This window comes from Canis aureus, chromosome 16 (assembly GCF_053574225.1).
Source record: "Canis aureus isolate CA01 chromosome 16, VMU_Caureus_v.1.0, whole genome shotgun sequence".
Taxonomy (NCBI): Eukaryota; Metazoa; Chordata; class Mammalia; order Carnivora; family Canidae; genus Canis; species Canis aureus.
Window position 1 is genome coordinate 5,204,218 of NC_135626.1, and position 16,413 is coordinate 5,220,630.

Sequence of the window (16,413 nt, forward strand, 5' to 3'; positions counted from 1 at the left end):
TTACCCAAACGGCTCCTTCTATAGTTCTGCCACCCTGGCACCACAGAGGAGCTAGCCTCCCCAAGCAAGAGGCCACATCAAAAGGTCCACTGGTTGTCAAATGATCCTTTATTGAAATATTTTCCTTTGTAGTTAACTCTGTGGGAAAGAAAAAAAAAATGTGTCAGTAGGACAAAAAAAATCTTATAGCCCAAACCCACTACTGACCATTTCTATTTAGAACTAGTCCAGCCTCTCTATGCATACTTTAGCCTTCCTCCGGCTCTCACCCTGCTTTAGGTGGCAAATGAAACAGAAGTCACTCACCGCTGGGCATTCCACTGCACCACTATTGATGTCATCTATGATGTCATGAGGGTGACGGCCATCAACATTGCAGCCCACAGACTGGGCAGTCCCCAGGATCTCTTTAATGGTTCCTATAATTAAGAAAAGTTGCCATCAGAGGGACTGCAATCCCTCAGTCCTTGGATACCATGGGGAAATACCATGGGGCGTTTCATCGCAGGTAGGGAGGAATTAACCCTATTTTATGGAGTGACATCTCTGCTGCTCTAATCCACAATTCAGAACTCGATTTAGATATGTAAGTTCTTAATGCAAAGACTCCATGGGTCCCTTGATACCCAGATTTAAACACATCCAGCCCCAAATATTCACCGATGTCAATCCATTTCTTCAAACCCACAAGACCCTGCACCCCAACTACAGCTTACATCCCTTCAAACTGGGAAATTCTACCCTTGGTGAATACACCCCGTATAACAATTAAGGTGGTTCCATGTTGTCCACTTACCAGAAAGTTCTCTGGCTAAAGATCGGTGTCGCATCTGTCGGGCAATATTGACAATCTCATCAAAAGTGATATTTCCACTGTGCTTAACTGCAGAAAAGAAAAACAGCCTAAGTTCTATCACAACCCAAGGCCAGAGCAGACCACGTAATATGCTGCCTCATCTTAATTTCCAGGCTGTTCCCATGCTTTCGGCACAGAGTCATCCATATGAAGAACAACCCTGTTTCCTAAGCTGGGGTTTACTATCAGCTCACCACTGGATTGCACCAGCCAACAGAAAACTGATCAGGTGCAGTGGCGGGTGGCTGGGGCAAAATCAAGTCTTTGGTCATCTTACACAGACACATAAGACTATCATTTTTGTTTTTTAAGATTTTATTTATTCATGACAGAGAGAAGCAGGTTCCACTCACGGAGCCTGACGTGGGACTGGATCCTGGGTCTCCAGGATCATACCCCAGACTGAAGGCAGCGCCAAACTGCTAGGCCATTGGGGCTGCCCAGACTAAACATGAAAAAAAGACCTGTTTATTTTACTGGGCCCAAGCTGTTCAGAGCATTACCCAGCTCAGAAGTGATCGGATTCTGGTTATCATTATCCCATATTCTACTAAATTACTATTTCCCTCCTGCATACAGAGTACGGCCAGCCCCCTACTAGGGATTGGGGAGAGCCACATGACACTTCTTGGTAGTGCCTGGCTCTCCAACAGCTTATCAGATCCCTCTGCCACCCCTAGGTTTTGTTAAAGGGAACACATGCAGCGAAGTTATCACTGGGTAGACACCACTCACAAATTACCAGGGAAAAGGCCACTCACTGTTTTTCTGCTTCTTTCTGTCTCTTGGTGGTTCCTTGAGGGCTTTGATAATCAGGGCAGAGGCAGAAGGTACCACTTCAATCTGCAGAAGAGATTCTCCATTGAATGAGCTCTACTCCACCTTACAGTGAGGACTGTCAATACTGCCATGCAACGTGGCTCTCAAAAAACACAAGCCACACTGGGTTTGCTGTGCATTCTCAGTTATTTTCACAATCTAAAACATGTCTAAGCCTAAGAGACACAAAGTGATTTACCCAATGTCACACAAGTGACAAGAGCTAATTAATATTTGAGTCCACATCCTTGTTCTTTCTTGATCCATGCTCTCAAGAGCCTTCCCCACATTTAAAATTGCCCTCAGCTCACCACTGGGGTCAGGTGGCAAAAACCTTCCACCCAGGAATCCCAAAGGGTTGCTACCTCTACCCTCCCCCTCAAACCAAGTACCTGGGCCTGTCTGTTCTGAATGGTCAGTTTCACTGTAATCCTTAGACCCTTCCAATCACCGGTTGCCTTGGCGATGTCATCACCAACCTTTTTTGGAGACTATAGAAAGAAAATTATTTATCACACTGTGCACTAAGTTGAAGTACAGTCTGAAAACCCATCCCTCTCACTTGGCAACACCCCAAACCTTCCTTATCCAATCGAGCACACAGGGCGCTGTTTAAAGCCAAGTGCACATACCAAATCAAGGCATAGCTACTGCAGCAGTATACACTGGGGAGATGAAGCTAGGGTTAAGTTTGTTTGGGGCTGTCATGGCCCAGGGTCATAAGATGGCAAAGTCCCTTACTTGGCTGACCCTGGGCTGTCAAGGCCCAGGGTCATAAGATGGCAAAGTCCCTTACTTACCTACCCTCCCATAAGAAACCATGTGATAACGTGGGAATGTCCAACACTGGTTACATTCAAATCACCAGGAGAATCTTAAAAACACCAGGTTTCTGCAAGGATGGGATCTGGGCAAGTACTAGACTTCCTAATGACCATCAGCCTAAAGAGGAAAGCTGTTCAGCTGGTGCCAGCTAAGCTGAGAGCCAAGGACCAGCAGTAAAGAAGGCACTGGTTAGGCAAGACAACATGGGAACAATGTTTGGTTCAGGAGATCAAAGTTCAAGGAATAAAGGCCTAACGATATCTGGCAAAATGCAAGCACAGTTAAAGCATAAAATGGATTAATGGGTAAATCGCGTGGTCATCAGTAAAGCTGGTCCTATTAACAAGTAGGTTACACAAGCTTACTATGTTAAGCTCACCAGGATTTAACTGACACCATCTAATCCTCCCTTCCGATATTTAACCTCACTGTTATGCCCATTTCCCTGACTAGAAAACACAAGCTAACTAGACTGCCCAGTGTCTCTAAGCTACTCTTCTAAACCTTCAGCAAGACCCCTGGCCCGTGCCTCAAGAACGGGGAAGGCCGCAGGTAAGACCCCAACCCTGGAGAGTGAGGTCACCACTTCAATGTAGCACGACCTTGCTACGGGAGCACGTCCGGTTTGGAGGCTCAGCGGCGTAGCAGGCGTTACCACCCCGTCAACGTCCAAGGCACCCCAGATCCCGCCTGTTCGCACAAGCCAGAGCGAAACCGCCCTCCACCAGGATGACCTACCAGACCCAGCGGGCCGATCTTCGGGGCCAGGGCAGACGTGGCACCGACCTCGCCACCGGTGCACCTCAGGTACACTGGTGGAAAGAAAAGAGGAGTGTCGCTGCAGAGGGAGCCCCCGCGCCAAAGCCTTCCCTCCGCCTCTTCTGGGGCCGCCCACATCACTGGTCAATGCTCGGAGCCGCACCAAGAGCCTCACCGGAGACAAGGAAGGCCACCCAACCCGCAGCTGGCGAGCCGCCTCCCGGCGTGGACCGCCCCATGCGCCACGTGGGCCAGCGGCCTCGGGTTCGGCCACGGCCATGGCCACGGCCACGGAGTCCCTGGGCAGCCCGGCCTCCGGCCAGCCCAGCGCAGCGGGGAGCGCCCGGGCACAAACCTTGCCCGGGCACAAACCTTACCCTTAGGCGTGCGGGCCGCAAAGCCACCACAGGTCGTCTGGTCCTCCCTCCCCATTTACACGTGGGGAAGCTGAGGCCCAGAGAGTTAGACACTTGGCCAGGGCCTCACAACCCTCATCGCGGCACGGTTACGGCCTCGAGCAGGCAGCGCCTTAAAAGCCCGACGTGGGCAAGGCAACGGCGGCTGAGCCGGGGGCCCACCGGGCTGCGGGGAGGAGGAATGCTCCATCTTGCAGCCCCAGCCACATCTAAAGCACGCACCGACTTTGATCTCGTTGGGGTCGAACTTAGGCGGCATGGCGGAGGCAGCTGGTGTCGGATGAACCCGGATTCGGGACGACCGAAGACAGTTGCACCTTTGCCTCCTCCGAGCCTAAAGCCAAAAGACCGGAAACGCTTCTGACTGCGCCGGATATAGGCAGAAAAGCGCGACTCTCGCGAGAACCGTGGGCTCCGCCCAGCCTCCCGGCGACGCCCTTGCCGCCATGTTGCTTGTGGGCAGGCGCCTGATGCTGACGGCTGGAGAGCCCTGCTCTGCGGTGAGTTGTGAGTAGGGGTTCGGAAGTGGGGGGGGGGTTCAGAGAGGTTTGCCTGGGGGGGGGTGCAGACCACAGAAGGCTGCTTTCAGGCCTCGTTGTTCTCTATTCTCCCTTGTCATGAGAGTCACCCTATGGTCACTGTAGCCCAATAGCAAAGACCCGCCCCTCCCCTGAGGAGTCCGCACCCCAATTCCGAGACCCTTGGCCCCCTTTTAGCTTCCTCGTGATGTGTGCATTTTGTTTATCGAAACAGTTTTGTTCGCGTCTAAATTTGATCCAACTCTCAATTCCAAGGTCCTGCGGTTCTCGGTCTCCGACTTCGTCATCCTGGTCTGCATGACTTTCTGAGATTCCGAGTTTCCGTCCCCAGCTCTTGCATTTGGAGGAGACCAGACTCTGGCTCGCGCGGGGTCCCGGGCCGTGCCCGGTGGTCTGCGACCCGGTGTCCATGACCGAGCCAAGCCCTACGAGTGATCTGCCTGCCTTCAGATCCACCCGAGGGAAGGAGTGGTGACCTGTCCACCCACAAAGCAGGTGGGGCTCTCCCCACTCCAGCCCGGGGAGAATGGGTGTGGTTCTCCCCATTGGGCTGGACGTTGGAGGAAGGAATGGATGAGGGGAGTGAACATCGGGGAGCAGGTTGGGAAGAGCCGATCTTATGCAAGGGATGGAGAAAGGATGGTCACTGTCGGGGAGGTAGTGGGTGGGCTTGACTTTGGGGAAGGGGATAAGAGGGTGTTAGTCCTTGGAGAGCAGATGGGTAAGAGCTTGTCATCAGGGAGGAATGGGAGACGGCTGTGTTTAGACTTTTCCCCATCACTGCTGGCAGGTGAGATGACAAGATGGTCCTGAGCCAGCTCTGCAGGTTGGCTTGCTCCCCAGACTGTCCACACCCCTGTGGGCAGAGACCTGTGATCTCTACCCCTCCCACTGAGGATTCGATGTGTATCTTCATCAATTGTACCTTCTCTCTAGTTCCATAAGCTGTAGTGGACCCTAAATAAATATTTGTTAGATGTATAGTTCTATGTGGCTGATATTTAATACCCATCAACCATTTAACCCATCCCCCATCCACCTCCCTCCGTCAGCCCTTGGTTTGTTCTTTATGGTTTGCCTCCCTCTTTTTTTTTTTTTTGCATTCCCATATGTTCATCTATTTTGTTTCTATTTCTTAAATTCCACATATGAGTTAAATCATAAAGCATTTGTCTTACTCTGACTGACATTTCATTTTCGTAATACACTCTAACTGCAGCCACACTATTGCAAATGGCAAGATTTCATTCTTTTCGATGGCCGAGTAATAATATTCCATTGTGTGTGTGTGTATGTATGTATATATTTTTTTCTCTATCCATTCACCAATCAATGGACATTTGGGCTTTTTCCATAGTTTGGCTATTATTGATAATGCTGCTATAAACATTGGGGTACAAGTGCCCCTTCAGATTGCTGCATTTGTATCTTGGGGTAAATATCTAGTAGTTGGTTTCATAAATTGCTGGGTCGTGGAGTTGTTCTATTTTTAACTTTTTGAGGAACCTCCATAAACCCAATTACATTTCATCCCAAAGCCTAGTGGGCTGTTCACCATAAGGTTCCCTGGATGATTGCTTCCTGGGCCAGTTGATATCCCTTATCAAGCACTGATATTTGCGGATACTGGGCAGGAAGTAAACACCTGGCTTCTAAGTTCAGAACACTGTAATTAATGTGTGCTAAATTATTCGAGCACAAAGGAGTTGGGCAAACCCCACAGGATCAGGACTTGAAAGAGCAGAGCTCCAGACTGGTTTTGCTACAATCCGGGACATATAACCAATCACAGCTTATACATCCATTTCATCACTTTAAACTGATCTGCAGTGAGAATCAGATGGAATAGTAGCTGTGAGGGTGGTAAGGCGTCTGAGGACTGCTTTGGAATTTTTTTTTTTTTTTTAATTTTTTTTTTTAATTTTTATTTATTTATGATAGTCACAGAGAGAGAGAGAGAGGCAGAGACACAGGCAGAGGGAGAAGCAGACTCCATGCACCGGGAGCCTGACGTGGGATTCGATCCCGGGTCTCCAGGATCGCGCCCTGGGCCAAAGGCAGGCGCTAAACCACTGCGCCACCCAGGGATCCCTGCTTTGGAATTTTTATTCAACAAAGAAGTCTTTTTCTTATAATGTAGCTGATGCCACTCTGAAAGGGTTTCAGGAAGTGATTCATCAGTCCTGTCTATTATGAGTTCTCAGAGAACATCCTTAGAAAGACCTGCTATGCTGGGCTCATGGCACAGATGAATGGTTGAGATAGATACAGATGTTGACCTCAAGGATCATACAGTCCAGTAAATCAGCTATGTGTTCTGTGTTACCATGCTGCCTGTCCTGAGTGTGAGAGATCCCCCAGACCCTGATTTCTCTCCTATGCCCTAGAGTCCTGGAGATTACTCCAGGGGGAGAAAGAAAGATGCCGCTCTTCTTCCGGAAGCGGAAACCCAGTGAGGAGGCTCGGAAACGCCTGGAGTATCAGATGTGTCTGGTGAGGGAAAGTGGGTTTCCCCCAAGTCCATCTCTGCCTCTGCCCTCATAAAACAGAGTTCCACACTGCACCCAAAGAAGCTGTGTGCTCCCTCTCTCCCAATTGCCTCCCTGACCCCCAGAGAAAATCTCTGACTCAAAGCATCAGTGAGGCCACTTGCCTGGTGCTCTGGAGTGCCTTGCGCCTCTCTCCCAGGGAACTGATGGCAATTATCATTTGTTCATTTGCTCTTCCATGCTGGACCTCAAGCCCCATTGAAACAGGGATCATTGGTACACTTGCAAATGGACTAATTGAACAAGATGGTGTCTGTGGTCTCATACAGCTCCTTAATTCTGTTTCTTTGGCTGGTTTGTCCATTCTGCAAGGGTGTTTTGTTTGAACAATTTTCAAATTATTATTCTTTTTACCATCAGGCAAAAGAAGCTGGGGCTGATGATATTCTTGACATCTCTAAATGTGAGCTCTCAGAGGTAAACTGGGGGAGTGTTCTGGCTGTGAATTTGATCTGTCCTTTTCACTTGGATCACAATGTCCCTAAGACAGCTGTGGACTGGGACTTTTTAAACACCAGAAGCATTAGTCAAGAGAAGTTTTCTTAGATTTTGTTCTTATTCAAAAGAATTGAGATGATCTGGTCTCGAAATAGTGTACAAGAATCAAGGAGTCTACAAAATATACCCATAGATTTCTAGGGAACTTGAAGAATCTGGGTTTCTCCAGCCTCTATAGCACCAGAGATCTTTCTTTTGCTCCAGTAGAGCTTGTGATGGGGATAGTGTATGAGCCGGAGCTGGGCAGGGCAGTCTCCTGCCAGCTGATTGCAGATGATGGCTGACCACATCCCCAGCAGCACTCCTCACCAGCCTCCTCTGCCACCCTCTTGGCTTAGCACTGCTCTCCACTTGAGGATTTTGTACTTGATCACCTCTTGCCCCATCTCTCCCTCACATGTGTGCCACTCAGAAAACAAACCCAGCAGGAAGGGAGGAACTGACTTCTTTCTCTTATCTTAGATTCCATTTGGGGCTTTTGCAACATGCAAAGTTCTACAGAAGAAGGTAAGGTGAATCTTCATTTTCACAGACTTGTTTATTGTATATTTGCATGTTTGAAATCAGGTGGGACTTTTAGGCACCCTCTTTTTGGCATGGACAGCTCCCTTCTCCCTCATTCTCACCCTTTCAGCTTGAAGTAGCTGTTTGTACAGTTAGAAAAGTTGGATTTGGCATCAGATGGTCCTGGGTCACATCCTGGCTTTGCCCCTCATGAGTTGGGCAACTTCCGCCAACTCTTATATCCGTTTCTTCATCTATGAAATGAAGACATTCCTAATTCTAGTTCTACTCTTGCAGAGGTATCATGAGAACTATTAAATGAGTGACAGGCAGGGGGGAGGTAGGTAGATGGAGATGTGAATGCGCCGGGTATGATGCCTGCCACAGTAAACACTGGGAGACCTCATTGTTAATAATAATGAAAACTGAGCTTATTTCATTCTAGTCACCCAGCAGAGATTAAGAATGAAATGAATGATTTTTCAGAAAGGCATCACAGCTTTGCATGTAGGCAGCTGAGAGCATAGCATTCTAAATGAATTATCTAATGGAGATAATAAGTGTTCCATACCAATAGCCTGGTGAGCTCCTGGACACTAGAAGTTTCTATGCAGGGGTCAATGCTATAGAAATAGCAACAGATGACGTGGATTGAGCACCGGACCCCAGGCAAGTCCTGGGCTTAGTGCTTTTTGTCTGTTAGTTAATCATACAGCAGCTTTCAGAGGCAAGTACTTTATTATTCTCTGTTCCCCATGTGAAGTTGCTGAAGCTAAGGGAGGTTAAGATCAGGACAGCTACACAGGGACCCTTCTCAGGGTGGAAAGTAGCATTAGGTCTTGAAGATCCCTTTCACCCTTGAAATTACAGGTTTTCAGGTCCTGTGATTCCACATTTGGAGGTTCTGTGATTCTGAACCACATCCCCCATTGGGAGAACAGAGAATACCGGGCAGGCAGGATCTGTGTAGTGCATCCTGCACCAAGCTAGCTGCCCTGTTTGCTGCTCTTCCTCAGGCTAACATGCTACAAATCTTTTCTATACAGGTGTTGATTGTCCATACGAATCATCTCACTTCCCTGCTCCCTAAATCCTGCAGCCTACTGAATCTCATAACCATCAAGGTACTGGGGGCCCTTCTCCCAGGTGTCAGGGTCTCTGCCTGCTGCATGTGACAGCTCAAGCTCCCTTTGTTAAAGTTTATGCCAGGTGGGCCTAACTTGATAGGCTGGGGTTGGGTCAGCACAGTTTATAGGCCACCTTTTGAGTGCTGTGCACAGAGTGGGGTTACAGAGATAACCAGCCACAGGCCCTGCCTTCAGGGAAGCTTGCCCAACAGGTAGAAAGGCAAAGCATAAACTTATAGCAGGTGGACTCACAGAGAGTATGGAGAATAATGGACCCAAACAAGAAGGCCCCAGAGGGATGCCAGGCATCAGGGGGCAACGCAGGAAGCCCCGTGATCTGGGCTGACTTCCTCCTGATGGTCAGCCTTTCCAGGAGAGTGACTGGGACAGATTCGTAGTACATGTGGCCTATGACCTCAGGATTATTGCACATGAACATGAGCTTTGGCAGTGGATATGCACAATAAGGGAAACGATGGCAGTGTCAGGCATCAAAGTGTTTCTTGTGGTTAACCCTGGCTTGTAGGAGTTGAGGTGGTTTTTTCACTTCTCTTTGCTATTCTGGTCCAACACTTATTATTTTTGTGATAAAATACATGGCATCTTCTATGTTTTTTAAATATGTATTTTATACTTGTGTATATATTTCACTTATATATAAATGAAGCATATCTGTGTACTCATTTGGATTGTTAAAAAAATTATCTACAGTTAAAGCAAAGGAGGAAAAATGTCATTTCACACTCCACAGAGAACCAGCATCAGTATATTATTGCACATTTGGTAGTCTTTTTCTTTTTAAGATTTTTTATTTATTTATTCATGAGACACAGAGCGAGAGAGAGGCAGAGACACAGGCAGAGGGAGAAGCAGGCTCCATGCAGGGAGCCTGACGCAGGACTCAATCCTGGGACTCCAGGATCATGCCCTGGGCCAAAGGCAGGTGCTAAATCGCTGAGCCACCCAGGGATCCCCAAGGGTTTCCCTTTTTAACATGAATGCTTATGCAGACCATTTCATAGCATACTTTTATTGCTCAACAGTTAAAAATATTTGATAAAAGAAAGAAATGGTATAACGTTTTGAAAAAGGAGCTGAGATGGAATGATCAATTGTGTAGTTGAAGAGGAGGGGCTGGTGTTGTTTCAACACCAAAGGCAGGAAAAGACCGTGGCGTCTTCTCGCCTCCCTGGAGCCTCAGATCTGTGGGCTTTCTCCGTCGGTGATGTGACCCCTAAGCTTGTCTTCCTTCTGCAGGTTCTGGATCTTCACAATAATCAGCTGTCAGCTCTTCCTGATGACATAGGGCAGCTGACTGCCCTGCAGGTATGGCTGCAGGACACAGAACACCCACTTCTGATTGCAAGTGAGAAACTGTATGAGCCTGGAGAGTTCTGGTTGGGCTCTGGCCAGGGCTCCCCTTGCTTCCAGCTCCCTCTATCCCTTTCTTGTCAGGAAGCTTGGTGACACCCTGGCCATGGCAATCCAAGCTGTGAGAGTCTCAATACCATACTATTGGCATGTGCTTTTGGGATTTCACTGTGAGCTTCCACAAGGAAGGAAGCAGGAAGTGATGAATTCAGCACTCTGACTTATCCTCCCACTTCTGATCACTCGTAGTCCCCTGCATGCCTGTGCGGAGCTAAGTGTTTCCCTCATTTTATCTATTGATTTGCTGCAGCCTCCCTGTCAGGAAGGTGCTAGCATTAGTCCCGTTTTATGAAGGCTTTTCTGCATACTCAGATTAAGATCTATGCTCTCCACTGTGCCCCTGCACACCCTGTATGGTGGGCCCTCTTGCTTTCTAGCCTTCTCTGCTATCCCCCTTGCTCCCAGCAGCCAGCTCCTAAACCCCTTCTGGCCTTTCTGCTCCGCTGCGGCAGGGCCTCTCAATGCAGGCCTCTCCTCTCCCTTCTGTCTGAGTTGCTCATCATCTCCTAGCCCAGATGTCCCTGAGGATCTTCCCAACCTCCCTGTCAGAGTATCTACCTCCTGGGCCTCTGTCTCAGCCCCAGCTTATTTCCTTGGCAGCACTAACAGCAGTTTGTAGTTAATGAAAGGCTTTACTGTTTGGCTGAGATGTAGTCCTTTGAGGGCAGCACTCCCACTTCACACACTGCCTCGAACATAGAAGAGACCAAGAAGTGACGTTGAATGAACAACCCTACAGTGTGGGTGATGTCATTGCATCTTACAGATGAGAAAGTTGAGGTCCAGAGGGATGCCTGTCGCTTGCCCAAGGGCACACAGAACATGTGGCCGAATAATACGAATTGCCACTCCTTAGGAAACCACAGTGAATATCTGGGTGTAAGATCTCTAGGGACTTTGTTTAACATGTATATTTTTACAGAATTGTTGCATTCATCATTTTGTAATTTTTGGATACCTGGCAATAACTCCTAACCATCTTTCAGCTCATCAAATATTCATCTGCCACATTATTTTTAATGGCCGCTTAACTTTCCATCGCATCAATATTTAATGAGTATTCAGTGTGCCATCCTGTTGACCTTGCCCCTCTCACAGTGCCGCCTCTGGGAGGGCACACAGCCTGCAGAAACCGGTGAGTGTGTGTTCCCATCTGGGCACCACCGGCTGCCAGGCTAGAGACCTCAGACAGATCCTGCTGCCATCATGCAGCTCTGCTTCCTTGCCCCGATGCTGGGATTCCTAGAGCCCCATCACAGGTCGCCTCCTCTGGTCCCTGAACCTACTAGTCCCCTTCTTCCTGCTTGCTTGCTTGTGGGGTCATCATTGGGCTGTTGTGGTCTGCATAAATGATAGAACCTCAGTAAAAACTGGCTCAGCTCTCTTGGGCTTGTGACTTCACCACTCGGAGCCTGTTTTCTCTGATTCTCTGACCCGGGATTGTAACAACTGATGCCCCCTCAAAAGGCTGTCAGGAGAAACCAAAGGTGTATGTGGTGCCCAGATGCTGCCTGGCCTGAGGCAGGCATAGACACTGTTCTCTGCATGTGGGTTCTCATGTCATTCTTCCCTCTTTCTTAGGTATTGAATGTGGAAAAGAATCAACTGACGTATCTCCCACGTTCCATTGGGAACCTGATCCAGCTCCAGACCCTCAATATGAAAGGTAGGGGCCAGAAAGCCCTATCCATGTGGCTTCCAATCAGCTCTGGGATGTCTCAACAGCATCTGCAGAGCGCTCTCCCAGGAGCCCCTGAGCAGCCAGTCCTGGGGCATCCCTATAAACCCCCTGTTTGCAGCGGGGGAGGGGGGAGGGTGTCTGTCTCCATGGTGACCGAGACAGGACATCAGGAGAGTTCCTGTGACTCATCAGGGCCTTACAGAGAGGAGGGCAGACAGTCCTGACAGCTGGGCTCCCAGACTCAGACACTCATATTTGTAATAACAAGGAGCAGTTGGAGTGGCAGCCCAGCACGGGGAGAGCCATTCAGGAGCCACAGTAAAGGTTGTGACAGTGAATGCTTCACACTCAGGAAGGAGCACTTCCTCAGTCAGCAATGCAGCAAGCCTCCTAAGTCCATGGGGCAAGGACAGGAAGATGTGCTCCCCCATTGACAGGTGAAAAAAGAAGGCTGACAGCAGTGACTTGCTCAAGACCACCCAGTGTGATAGTGACAGAGTCTCATGCAGGATGCTTCTCTCCCATACCCCCAGCTCCCTGATGTCCTCTTGTTGACCTTAAGCACTTTCTGCACAAAATGCCTCAGTTTACTCTTTGGTGACACATAAAGATAAAAATAATGATACCATGTTTATTGATCACTTACTCTATTACAGGCAGTGTGCTGAGGGCTTCATATGCATAGTTCCATTGAATCCTTTGATATTCCTATGAAGACAAATAGTATCATTATCCCCATTTTACAAATGAGAGAACTGGCCAAAAGAGGTAAAATCCATTTCCCAAAGTCACACAGCTAGTAAGTGGTGGAGTAACAATGTTCTCAAACCTAGGTCACTGAAACTCAACCACTTTGCTTTTCTTCATGGAGCCTCAGGTCTTGGGACCTGGCACATGCCCCGAGGTCAACATGAAGTGCCCACTTGCCCCCAAGTCCTGGCGGTGTCAGGCAGGAAACTGGTGAAAGGGCTTTGGGGAGTTGAGCTTTGCCGTTGGGATCTCTCCAGATAACAAGCTGAAGGAGCTTCCAGACACCGTGGGGGAACTTCGAAGCTTACGTACTCTTGACATCAGCAATAATGAGATTCAGAGGTTGCCACAGCTTCTGGCGCATGTTCGAACCCTGGAAGTAAGTGCAGAACCATTCTCTCTGGCCAATCCACCTCCCCTTCCCACATTCCTAAATGCCTCCCCTGCTTGTGGGGTGCTGGGCCCACAGAGATCTCAAGCTCACAGAGAGGACAATGTCAAACAGTTGTAATTATGTGACTCTTGCTGCCATGTTGGAGGCAGAAAAACACACTCCTAAAAAAAAAAAAAAAAAAAACACACCTAGTGTGAGGACAGAATGCTGAATCCTGGTGGGGTCGGCACTTTGTAAAAGATGTGGTGTTTGAGCCAGACCTTGAAAGAGGAACTAGCTTTGGAGAAGTAGATGCTGGTAACGGAGCATTTGGGTGAGGGGACAGTACGGAGGACACAGGAAGTAGAAAGCACAGGATGTGTTAAGGGAAGAATGAGGGGATCTGACATGGTTGGCAGTTGCTGTGTCTGGTGGGTCTGGATCGCAAAGAGCCAGCACTTCATGATGGAGAGAGTAGCCTCATTAGGAGGTGTAGAAACTGAGTGTTGTCAGGAGAGGGTACAAGCACTTCCTGGGTCCCTGTGTGTTTGCCAGGGCCGCCATAACAAAGCACCACAGGCTGGATGGTTCCAACAACAGATTTATTTTCTCATGGCTCTGGAGGCTGGAATTCCAACATCAAGGTGTAGGCCGAGTTGTTTGCTTCAGAGGCCTCTCTCCTTGGCTTGTAGATGGCCACCTTCTCAGTGTGTCCTTGCATCATCTTCCCTCCATATGTGCATGTGTCCGTTTTCCTCTTATAAGAACACCAGTCTTACTGGATTAGGGCCCAGCCTGGTGACTTCATTTTGAATTTGTTTTCCTCTTTAAAGATCTTATATCAGGGATCCCTGGGTGGCGCAGCGGTTTGGCGCCTGCCTTTGGCCCAGGGCGCGATCCTGGAGACCCGGGATCGAATCCCACATCGGGCTCCCGGTGCATGGAGCCTGCTTCTCCCTCTGCCTGTGTCTCTGCCTCTCTCTCTCTCACTGTGTGCCTATCATAAATAAATAAATAAAAAAAAATTAAAAAAAAAATAAATAAATAAAGATCTTATATCTAAATACAGTGACATCTGAGGTACAAGAGATTAGGACTTCTTATATGTGTTTTTGGGGGACATACAGTTCAGGCCTTAAGAGACACTGACACAAAGCAGCTCAGGGAAGGTGGGCTCTTAACAGTCGTGGTGACAAGACAGCTCACATTTTTCTGGTGCTTCGTAAGGCAAGGTATTTAACCTGAATCCTCAGGAAAATCCTGCGAGCCAGATAGTGTTGTGCGCCTTTAGAGATGAAGAAACTGAGCCATGGACAGTGAGCATGTGCACATGAGCAGGGGGAGGAACAGAGAGGGAAAGAGAGGATAAGAAAACATGAGCAGGGGCAGAGAGAGGGACAAGCAGACTCCCCGCTGAGCAGGAAGTCCTATGCAGGACTCGATTCCAGGACCCTGGGATCATCACCTGAGCTGAACAAATGCTAAACAAACCGAGCCACCCAGGTGCCCCTCGTCTATTCTTTAAAAAAAAAAAAAAAAAAGCTTTTGAGCTTTTTGGTAGGGCATTGGCCAAACCCTTTTCCAGGATGAGACCACAGACAGCCATTCCATTAAGGCCAAGGTCTTTCTCACGAGTTATCTCCTATTACCCATCGAACAGCCCTGCTACTGCGTGATAGCATGCCTGTTGAACTCTGAGGGAGCTTCAGGGAAGTCAGCTGGCCTGCTCAAGGGCACACAGCTGGGACAGGACCAGCTGGGGTCTGACACCATGGCTGAGTGACCACCTGCAGTGGCGTCCAGCTGCCGCTCCTGCCGGTAACAGGAACACCCACAATCTATGTCCCATGTAGCAGCGGCCTGCTGCCTGTGGATGTTGCACATTTGAAACGTGGCCAGTGCAACTGAGGGACTGAGCTTTAAATTCACGTTCATTATAGTCAGTGAAAATGTAAACTTACACGGCCAGGCATAGCTCAGGGCCACCAAACTAGGTGGTGCAGCCCCAGCATCCAGCACGCTTTACTGAGGGTGACCAGTATCACCCATGTGGGTGAATTTTCTTCGGATTCAGCCTCCTAGGGTGGGGTTTTCTGCTCTCAGGCCCCCCAAACCCAGGCAATCGGTTCCTCTGCTCCAGGGTAGACTCCCTGCTGCAGTGCATGTTACCGGGTGCAAGAGCTGTGCTGGCCAGCGCTGGGGCGCATCTGAGCTGCTTTTTCCACTCAGCGACCTTCTGCCTTGTCCCTCAGGCCTTCCCTGGGGTGGGGAAGGGTAGAGAGGGTATGCGCTCCTGAAATGGGCGTTAGGTAACTTGTGCTGAGTCCAGGAGGCCTCTGGGAACAAGTGAGAAGCTAGCAGAAGGGCTTGGCTCAACAAACAAAATCCACAGAAAACCTCACAGCATGGCAGTGGACAGCAGCATGGGCATTTGTGTGAACTAGATCCCTGTTTTCTAGGCCTCATAAACCCGTAAGCAGATGCACATGTGCCCTTGTAAACATTGAGTTTTTTCTTATAAAAATCACATTGCTAAATTCCAAGTTCATGTAGAAAGTACCCCAGAATCTACCCTTTAGAGGAAACCATTTTGAGTTTGATAGAGATTTCTCCAAAAAAAATTTTTTTTAAGATTTTATTTATTTAATTCATGATAGACATAGAGAGAGAGGCAGAGACACAGGCAGAGGGAGAAGCAGGCCCCATGCAGGGAGCCTGACGTGGGACTTGACCCCAGATCTCCAGGATCATGCCCCCAGCCAAAGGCAGGCGCTAAACCGCTGAGCCACCCAGGGATCCCCAAATTTTTTTATAAATATACCAAAGTGAGAAAATATGAGTATTTCTTTAAACAATTTCCCTTTTTTCCACTTATTTATGTTTTTACCCAAAAAACATGAATCACATGCTAGCCGCATGCCAGGCACTGTTTTAGGTGCTAGAAATGCAGCAGGAACAAGACAGATAAGCTGCCCCTGCAGAGGAGACTCAATTCAAACATTCAACTCTGTAACTAAACCAGGTGCTTTAGGATTGTGTTGACAACACATATAAAGATATTTCCTGGGATCCCTGGGTGGCGCAGCGGTTTAGCGCCTGCCTTTGGCCCAGGGCGCGATCCTGGAGACCCGGGATCGAATCCCACATCGGGCTCCCGGTGCATGGAGCTTGCTTCTCCCTCTGCCTATGTCTCTGCCTCTCTCTCTCTCTCTCTCTCTCTCTCTCTCTCTCTGTGTGACTATTATAAAAATAAAAAAATTAAAAAAAAAAAAGATATTTCCCTTGT

General features: G+C 48.7%; 2 protein-coding genes and 1 non-coding gene across 5 annotated transcripts in view; 1 reads left to right on the forward strand and 2 right to left on the reverse strand.

Moving 5' to 3' along the window:
- Window positions 1-90: 90 nt before the first annotated feature.
- Window positions 91-4,059, reverse strand: RPL12 (ribosomal protein L12). Its single transcript, XM_077850786.1, has 7 exons — window positions 3,898-4,059; window positions 3,239-3,312; window positions 2,068-2,166; window positions 1,618-1,699; window positions 797-883; window positions 307-419; window positions 91-138 (listed from the first exon to the last, which is right to left on the reverse strand). The coding sequence occupies exons 1-7, from the start codon at window positions 3,932-3,934 to the stop codon at window positions 133-135; spliced, it is 498 nt and encodes a 165-aa protein (XP_077706912.1). The 5' UTR covers window positions 3,935-4,059; the 3' UTR covers window positions 91-132.
- Window positions 969-1,098, reverse strand: LOC144287319 (small nucleolar RNA SNORA65). The gene has a single exon (XR_013355154.1). It is a non-coding gene; the product is annotated as a small nucleolar RNA SNORA65 (small nucleolar RNA).
- LRSAM1 (leucine rich repeat and sterile alpha motif containing 1) overlaps window positions 3,879-16,413 on the forward strand; it is a 39,721-nt gene continuing 27,186 nt past the window's right edge. For 2 of the 3 annotated variants that reach the window (XM_077850776.1, XM_077850778.1), the window contains exons 1-9: window positions 3,879-4,175; window positions 4,470-4,709; window positions 6,602-6,707; window positions 7,124-7,180; window positions 7,724-7,768; window positions 8,812-8,889; window positions 10,150-10,218; window positions 11,905-11,989; window positions 13,012-13,133. In XM_077850776.1, the coding sequence (XP_077706902.1) occupies window positions 6,636-6,707; window positions 7,124-7,180; window positions 7,724-7,768; window positions 8,812-8,889; window positions 10,150-10,218; window positions 11,905-11,989; window positions 13,012-13,133 (528 nt within the window). In that variant the 5' untranslated portion in view covers window positions 3,879-4,175; window positions 4,470-4,709; window positions 6,602-6,635. Of the gene's footprint in view, window positions 4,183-4,469; window positions 4,710-6,601; window positions 6,708-7,123; window positions 7,181-7,723; window positions 7,769-8,811; window positions 8,890-10,149; window positions 10,219-11,904; window positions 11,990-13,011; window positions 13,134-16,413 lie in introns of all 3 variants that reach the window. The other variant, XM_077850777.1, reaches the window with a different exon arrangement.